We start from the raw sequence: 8,820 nt of genomic DNA on the forward strand, positions 1-8,820 counted from the left end.
ACCCTATAAAACCTATGCAGAATCCTGTAACGGGGCTTCACGTCTTTTAAAGAGTGAAGTTCGCACGTGTAAAATAAACTTCTTTCAGTTTTATCTGTGTCCCGGTACTTGGTGTTCTCTCGCTGGCTTGGTATAACACTTTCAGTGCGGTCAGAGACGCCAAGGCTACCCAGAATGGAGGCCTAAGAGTAACAGCACGCCGGGAACCCCGCCGCGTACCGCGCTAGCCGTTTGGTCGCCATCCTGGACACTTCCGGTTCTTGGAATTGCAATCGCCGGAAATCATCCGGTGCACTTCCGGTCCGTTCAAACGCCCAGCGCAGCGGAGAGGCAGCGATGTCTGTGCCGGAAACTGAGGCGGCGGCAGGGTGTCCTGTCTACGCTGCTTCTGGTCTTGCTTACCAGGACTCAAGGGCTGGGGGAGTGGTTTTAGGCAGACAAGCTTCTCGATAGCGCCCCCTTTTGTTTTTGCCAGCGGGCGGAGGCGGTTCCATACGGTCTTGGCTGCGGGCCGTGGTTGCGATGAGGCTGTGGCGTCCGCCGGCTGAGACTGATCCGTGGGTGTCTTCGCTTTTCAGGGTGGGCTGGGAAGGAGCTGCTGTGTACAGTGAATGGGTTGGAGAAGCCGAGGGAGGCCAGAAACTGTCAGGTGCCTGGCGTTCTCTCGGATTCCGAGTTTCATCAGTTTTAGCGGATTTTTCTCCCCAGCTTCATGGAGACAGAGAAGGAAAAGACTGGGGAGCACCCCAGGAAGGACAGGAAGAGGAGGCAGGTTCCCAACCAGCTGGTCCGGGCGACAGAGCCGAGGAGAGCCTGTCCGGCTCTGGAGGACACGCAGCCCCAGGCCAAGGTGAGCAGCGGGGAGCCATCCCGTGATTCTCACCGGAACCTGCTCTCTGATCTGTGAAAAAAGAATTCTGGCATTAATAGCACCTACTTCAAGGCTGTTTTTGAAATTCACAACTGGCATCCCTGGCATTTATTAAAGTGCTAAATATACTTCATTCATTCCCCCAGTCAATAATCAGATTTTTGTCTGCCTTGTACCCCGGGCACCGACCGAAGCACTTGGGCGACATCAATGAGTAAATGAAAAATCATTGCCCTAATAAGGCTTCTGCTCTTATTGAATAGACAGAAGATAAACAGTAGGTGTGATAAATAAATTTATATGGAATGCTAGACCGGAATTAGTGCTATGAAAGAATTTTTATTAGAATGAGATTGCAATTTTTTAGCTATCAGTGAACAAACAAAAGTTAACATGCCAATAAATTTAAGATTTACTCTGTCACTTTAATTTTGAAATAACTTCACACTTGATAATAAACTTGCAAAGAATATGGAATGGCCCCTGCCCCCGAGCCAGCACTTGAAGGTACATAGTTGCTGGCATGGCGTTTTTTACTTTTCTCCCCTTCCCCAGGTATTTTTGTGTATTTGCTACAAATAGATGTACATAATCACAATGCAATCATCAAACCCAGGAAATTAATATAGATATATTGCTGCTACCATCTAATCCTCAGATCTTGTGGAAGTTTCTCTGGTTGCTTAACTCTTAGCAGTATAATCCAGTCTAGAATCATGTTAAATTTAGTTGTCCTACCTTCTTCGATCCAAACAGTTCCTTAGTTTCACATTCAGCACCTTACTGCTTTTGAAGAATTCTGGACCAGTTAACTATTTTGTTGACTAGGTTATCATCTGTAATATATTGATCTTAAATATCCAATATTTAGTCATTAACTAGCTTTTGACTCCTTTATTCTTTGTGGTTTTCTTTACTTTGTGTATTCTCTACTTCAGCTCTGGAATCAGTCATTTCTCCTAGAATACCTGGTTCAACTAAGAATGACATTTAGAATCTCAGAATGTGGGTTATAGATATCCTCATTGCCGATAGGATGCCAGTACCTCCAAAAGATTAAGCTAAGGGATATGTATGTATTTATGTACAAATATATAGAAATAAGCATTTTTTTTCTTACTGGGGATTGAACTCAGGTCTTTGTGCTTGCAAGGCAGGCCACCAAACCACTGAGCTAAATCCCCAGCCCAGAAATAAACATTTTTACATTTACATATGTGCATATTGAAAATTTCCTATTACTGTCTCCCAATTGTTATTATTATTATTATTTTGGTACCCAGGATTGAACTCAGGATCTTGTGCTTGCGAGGCAGGAGGTGGCACCACTGAGCTAAATCCCCAGCTCATCTACTTCCAGTTTAATACCACATGGTTCATTCTGGTTTCCTTTTTATATATATTTTTTCTAATAGTGAGAAATCTGATTCCCATTATATCCCCCCCAACCAGAGATTGAACTCAGGACCTTGTGGTTGTGAGACGGGCGTGGTACCACTGAGCTAAATCCCTGGCCCCCCATTATCTGTAATATATTTGATCATTACACACATCATTGTCACCCCCATCCATCTCTACATCCTTACCTTGCTTGGGATCCATCACCTTGTACTAGGTCACCTTTTGTCATGCCCTCATCACTCTTGTGACAGGCTGCTATCATTGTCCTTCTCACATGGACAGCAGCAGGCATTACTGTCCCTCAACAGTGATATCGTCAGTACTCTAAACAGTATTGCACATCTCGTAACAGGCCTCATTACTTTCCCCTTCCCCTTCATGGATGCACTTCTGACCTTGCTCGGCCTTTGATACCTCACAGTGGGGTAACCTACCAGGAGGATATCTTGGGCTTCTACTCTTAGTCCTTGACTGCTTCTCTTACAAGGCCCCCTTCCTACCTTAGTCAGATTTAGCATCCCATGATTGGCAACCATGGTTATTCGCTACCATATAGACCCCTGTCTTGCTCAGTCCCACCTTATTGATCTCAATACACTTTTGGTTGGTAAAAATCACTAAATTAAATTCAAGAATTAGTATTTATCAAAATATAAAGTGTATGTGCTCATTTTGCTTTTGAAGTTATCCTGACAGAATGATTAGATGGGAATAGAAGAATGCTATAAAGAGAGAGCATAATATTTGTAATGTTTAAAAAGTCTTCAATAGGGACTTTCCTTCAGATTATAAATGTTTAGGTAAATTTTAAATTATTCAAGTATTAAAATTAATGTTACATTGAACTGATATGGAAAGATATTACAGATTAAGTTGGGGATAGGGAATTGGATACAAAACAATAGATGGTAAAATCTTTTGGGAACAGTATAGTATAGAGAAAAAAGATCTTAGGCTTTGGAGTCTGCATCATTTTGATTGTATGTTCTGTAACTTTTTTTCTTTTTTGAAGATTGAGTTTAGGGAATATTGAACTGTATTCCCACCCCCTTCTGAGATGGGCCTCACTAATTTTCCCAGGCTAGGCTTGAGAGCTTGCAATTCTTCTGCTTCAGTATCCTGAGGATCTAGGATTACATGTGTCTACTCCCCCTACCCCAGTCCTGTTTATTCATTTCTTTATTGTAAAATGGGGATAATAGTAGTATTCATCTAAAAAGAATTATGAAATTAAAATGACAATACATGTAAAATGCTCCAACTTATACCTGTCTAGAAGTAAATGCTCAGCATTAGCTTAAGCCATGGGGAGAAATAAGCAATAATAATATCTGATGCTTATTAAATACTTATGGTATGTCAGGCAGTAGCTTAATACATTAGCACTAGGACTATCTCAGTGGTTTTTCTAGTAATCTCATGACAGAAGTATAATTCTATAGATGAAAAAACTGAGTCTTAAAAGGTTAAAGCACTTGTCCAAGATGATATTTGAACTCCGGTAAAGGTGACTCCAGGGCTTTAGCCTGATATCCTTTACTCTTATACTCTGCTATTTCCCAGACAAAAATAAAAGTGTTGGGGCTGGGGATTTAGCTCAGCGGCACTGCACTTCCCTGGCAAGCACAAGGTCCTGAGTTTGATTTCTGGTATTGAGGAAAAAAAAAGTTCTAATTATCTCTGAGTTGTACAGGTGGTTTTATATTTATCTATTACTGTATATCGTATCTATTTTATTTTTGTCTATTATCTGAGTTTTTTACAACAAGCATGAACTACTTTAATAACCAGATATAAGTACAAAGTCTCCCTTCCCCTTTTTAAAATTTGAGACAGGCTGAACCCAGACTGACCTTGACCTCAAGATCTCCTTACCTTAGCTTCTTGAGTGCTAGGATTATAGCCAGTACAAAGCTTTTTTAAGGAGATGGGGATCTTCACTGCCTGTTGCCATAGGCAAAATTCTGACTCTTCATTTTAGATTATATTGATCTATGATCTGGTTCCTTCATTCTTACCCCCACTGCAACTATTCTGCAACATTCAATCTTGACTCCACAGCATCAGCCAAACCATACTACATATTTGGACACAATGTTCCTCTCAGTTTGGCAGACTCATTATTTTCAAGGCTCGGCTCCAGTGTTCTCTCAGTAAAGCCATCACCCAAACTCTCTAACCCTCAAGGCTGATAGCCTGTTTGTTTATATACAGATGTGATAGACCATACCCAAACTCTATTGGAATTATTGTCACATTTTTTTCTTCAAGTGGAAATAGAATCCTTTATACCATGAATCATATTTTATTCATCCTACCATTACTTGCATATAACCAAACATAATTCAGGCTCTTATCAATGTTTATTAAATATTCTATTAATAACATTGTACCACAGATTGTCTTTTTTTTGTGGTAGTGGTACTTGGGACTGAACCCACAACCTCACTGAACTACCCCCGATCTTTTTCCCTTTTTTGAGACAGTTGCTCAGATGAGGCTCAAACTTGTGATTTTCTTACCTCACCCTCCTAGAGTGCTGGGATTACAGACATATGCCACCATGCCTGGCAGATCAAGTTATTGTTTTAGACCTTGGTTTTCAATTAATTAGAACCCTCTATGTTTGTATATATGTTTTAAAAAATCAGAAACTAGAATAACAACTTGCTTTGCTTTGTTACCATTGTTGATTATATAGTTTGCTCTGCCTAAATTTATTTTGCAGAAAGCTCGCTTATCTGCCAATTGTGAGGTAACCCCTGGCCAACTGTGTGAATTGCTGAAGTATGCAGTTCTGGGCAAATCCATTGTGTCTAGACCCAGGTATGAGATTAACTTAAATTGTATGTATGGACAAAAGTTTCAAATTGGTGTTTGGAGGGCTATATATGGCTTATATTTTGTTTGCCATATAGCATGTCCTAAATTTAAAAAAAGTCTTGGCTATCAACAGTTAAATTTGGGAATTTCTTTATAGAAATCCAGATTTTTGGTTTCTACAAAAAACTCAAAAGAGGTCTGGGGATTTAGTTCAGTGGTTCCACTGCCTGCCTTTCAAGCAAAAGGACCTGAGTTTGATCCCCAGTTCCAAAAAAAACCACCCCCAAATAAAAAATAAACTCAAAAGATTTGGTAACTGTCTTTATATTCCCACTTGGAAACAGTTTGTCAGAGCTGAGTGGTTTTCCCCTTGGATAGGGCATTCCAGTGTCCTACCTATCTTACTTCACTTATTAACAGTATCTGCCTGGTCACTGTAGATATTTTAGTTTCTTTCCCATGGTATAGACCTAGTTGAGATAATAAGATATGTAAATAATGTCAATCAATTATTTTCTTCCCTGGTGTAGACTCAGTGTTTTCCTCTGGTATATACCCAGTCAATTTTTTTTTTTTTTTTTTTTTTTTTTTACAAAGGATCGAACTCAGGTCCTTGTGCTTGGGAGGCAGGTGGCAGAACCACTGAGCTAAACCCTAGGCTCTATCTAGTTGGTCTTTTTCTTCCTTTTACAGATGAATAACTGAGAGATAATTTTAGTATCTTAATATTGTCAATGCCATTATAGATTTTTTTTGGTACTGGGGATCAAACCCTAAGCCTTCACTCTAAGCTGCATCTCAAGCCCTTATTTTATTTTGGGCTTGAACATGTGATCCTTCTTTATCGCCCTGAGAGTCCTGGGATTACAGGCATGCACTATCAAACCCATTTGAAAATTATTTTTTGTATGTACCAATAAAGATAGTTTCAAATGCTCACCTTTCCTTGGAGGTGATTGCTATGAAATGTCTAGGTAACTCAAACGTCGTCTCTCTCATCAACAAATACTGCTATCAGTTTATCTACAATTGAAGCTAGCCATTTGATTACCTGATTTAGGAAGGGCTACAGAGTAGTTTGGGCTCTTGGGGGATAAGTCTTAAGAGTGGTAAAGTGAACTTAGTCAAGTGAGCTTAGTGCTGATTTAAAACATTTAGGTAGGGGCCAGGGATTTGGCTCTTGTTCTGCCGCTTGCCTCACAAGTGCAAAGTTCAATCCCTGGTTCCAAAAAAACCCCAAAAACCAAACAAACGAAAAACATTTTAGTAGGACAGTGGATTTAAATGCATGTATTTCACTTGATATTTTACTTGATTTGAATGCAATAAATATATATCTCAAGCGATTTTTATTTCAATTCTCTGCAGTAATAACTGTCTTCCAGTTCTAGGCAGACGAAGTGATAATGAGACATTTAATTAGTTGTCCTTTTTATATTTTTCTTGTGAATATCTGTAACTGATTTGAGGGCTTTACTCTTTGATACATTGGTTTGATTTTTCAACAGTTGGTGCCAAATTTTTCAACAAAACCACCTGAACAATGTGGTGGTTTTTATTCTTCAAGGGATAAGTCAGTTGCATTTCTACATGTTCTATTTGGAGTTCAAATTTCTGCGGAAGACATTCAGACATGTAAGTTAAGAAAACTATATTAGGGTCCTATCCTGAGATTAATACATGTATCTGAGAGTATGCTCCATGGCAACCTAGCTGAACAAGTGACAGAGGATATAGAAAACACAAGAAATAGAGTCAGCTCAAGCTGAAATTAGATTTGTCTTTAGTAATCTAGGCAAAACACTTATTTCCAAATATCTAGCTCCTGGGTTGATATTGCCCTGTTTTATTTAAAGTGTGGTATTTTTAGACATTGTAAAATTTCCATAAAATCTGTGTTTTTCTACCTCTTTTTAAAAAATCATAAGATTGGACATTCTTAGAACTTATCTGGAGCTGAACATCACTTGTAATCTTGAGAAGAGGCATGTCATCTCCATGTTCCCATAGCCTCCTCCATTCCCTAGTGCTGTTTTATCCATTTACTGTTAAAGGAATTTGACATATTGGGCCCTAATTTAATTTCCCTTAGTCTTCATTTTCTTTACTGCTTCCATTTATTGAACACCTTCTATATGCCATTCACAATATTAATTGTGCTGTGTACATCACCTTATCAATGAGAGATGATTTTTTTTTTTGAGACAGGTTCTCACTATGTAGACCCCTGTGGTCTCGAACTCACAGAAATCCTCCTGCCTCAGGCTCCTGAGTGCTGGGATTACAGGTGTGCGCCAAGGAGAGATGATTTTTAAATCCCATTTCATGCATAAGAAACTTAAATTATAGCTAGTCAATGCTGGAGTTAGAAATTAAGCCTAGGTGAGTATGAGGCTGGAGCTCTCAAGCTCTTTTACCTGGTATATCTTCTGTCCTGATTACTTGGCATGCTGTACAATGAAACAGTAGATATAAAATGATCTGAAAAATATAATTTTCTATAATATTTATCCATTTTACAAGACATAATGAGAGACAGTTATTTTATAATGCAGACAGCTAAAGTGTAGACCTTTGATAATAAGTCCAGACTTTTCAGTACTTTGTTTTCAAGCATTTTTGAATGAATCTATTAATATATTTTCAGAAATTCTACTTGGGTCCTCCATCATCTAATTTTCTAGCTGATATCATTGGTCTGCAAAAGAAAACAACTGGAGATCTGTCCAAGACCAGTAAAGGTAAGACTGTGACTGGTTTGATCCTTTGCCCATTGACTTTATAGACATGACTGGTTGATGCTTTGCCCATTTTTTTTTTCACTTTCAAAAATTTATTTGAAAAAGTAAAAGTGAAGAGTGAGGGAGAGAAAGCAGGGTGGGCTATTGTGAGGAAACTACCATAGCAAGCTCTTCTTGGTGTCTGTGTTCTTTTATACTGTGCAAATTTCAAGGAAACCCATGAGAACTTCTGTGTATGGATCCTGAGAGGGAGTGATGGAATCCCATGCCTCAGATTATTGTCAGGTTAGGCCGTCTCATTGAAAACCTGCTCCAATTCTCACGAGAAGTCCACTGCCCATTGATTTTTGTAGATAAGGTCATTATCAGGTATATGAGTCAAGTTTATTTATTGTAAGCAACAAAATTCAGTTCTGACTAACATAAGCAGAAAAGCAATTTTTTAAAAGGAAGAATTAATTGGCAGGTTCCCAGAATAGTTAGCAGGAACCATAGGCAGAGTTCATGTCTCAGAAACCATGTGGTAGCTAGGTGTAGTGTTGTACATCTATAATTTCAGCATTTTTTGCAATCCAGTCTTTTGTCTCAGCAGCATCTTTTAATTTCCCACTTTTCCATTATTCCCCTCTCCTTCCAATAGATGCCTGTATTTGACCTGTAGCTGTGTTTGGTTTGATGTGTACTATGTTTGTCTTTTTATTTTACCTTTGAGTAATAACAGTATCTTTGAGTAAATAAAATAATTATTTTAGGTTCAAGTGAAGGTCTTGAGCTGTGAAAGACAAGGAAAAAGCAATTTGACATGACTGAAGAATATATCTTGTTGGGGATGCTGAGGGGACCAGGAGGAAGTGGTGGTGAGAATTGAGGCTGGAGAGGCAAATGAAGAGTACACACTACAGGCTTTGAATGTAGAGCACAAAGACTGAATTTTATTCTGTAGGCATTTAGGAGCCAGAGAGGCCGTGGCTACTTTTTTTTTTT

At 38.9% G+C, this 8,820-nt stretch overlaps 1 protein-coding gene across 1 annotated transcript; it reads left to right on the top strand.

The window, feature by feature from the left end:
* The first annotated feature begins 315 nt into the window (after positions 1–315).
* Positions 316–8,662, top strand: LOC104864009 (RNA exonuclease 5). The gene is made up of 6 exons (XM_010626699.3): positions 316–557; positions 709–850; positions 5,001–5,098; positions 6,604–6,730; positions 7,743–7,836; positions 8,589–8,662. The coding sequence occupies exons 1-6, from the start codon at positions 523–525 to the stop codon at positions 8,612–8,614; spliced, it is 522 nt and encodes a 173-aa protein (XP_010625001.1). The 5' UTR covers positions 316–522; the 3' UTR covers positions 8,615–8,662.
* Positions 8,663–8,820: the final 158 nt, after the last annotated feature.

The sequence above is a fragment of the Fukomys damarensis genome, unplaced genomic scaffold (assembly GCF_012274545.1).
Source record: "Fukomys damarensis isolate Sample0158 unplaced genomic scaffold, DMR_v1.0_HiC HiC_scaffold_79, whole genome shotgun sequence".
Classification (NCBI taxonomy): domain Eukaryota; kingdom Metazoa; phylum Chordata; class Mammalia; order Rodentia; family Bathyergidae; genus Fukomys; species Fukomys damarensis.

Coding starts and splice junctions, on each gene's coding strand:
- LOC104864009 (XM_010626699.3), top strand. CDS start 523: ATGAGGCTGTGGCGTCCGCCGGCTGAGACTGATCC. Junction 851..5,000: donor ACACGCAGCCCCAGGCCAAG/GTGAGCAGCGGG, acceptor TTTATTTTGCAG/AAAGCTCGCTTATCTGCCAA. Junction 7,837..8,588: donor TCTGTCCAAGACCAGTAAAG/GTAAGACTGTGA, acceptor TAATTATTTTAG/GTTCAAGTGAAGGTCTTGAG.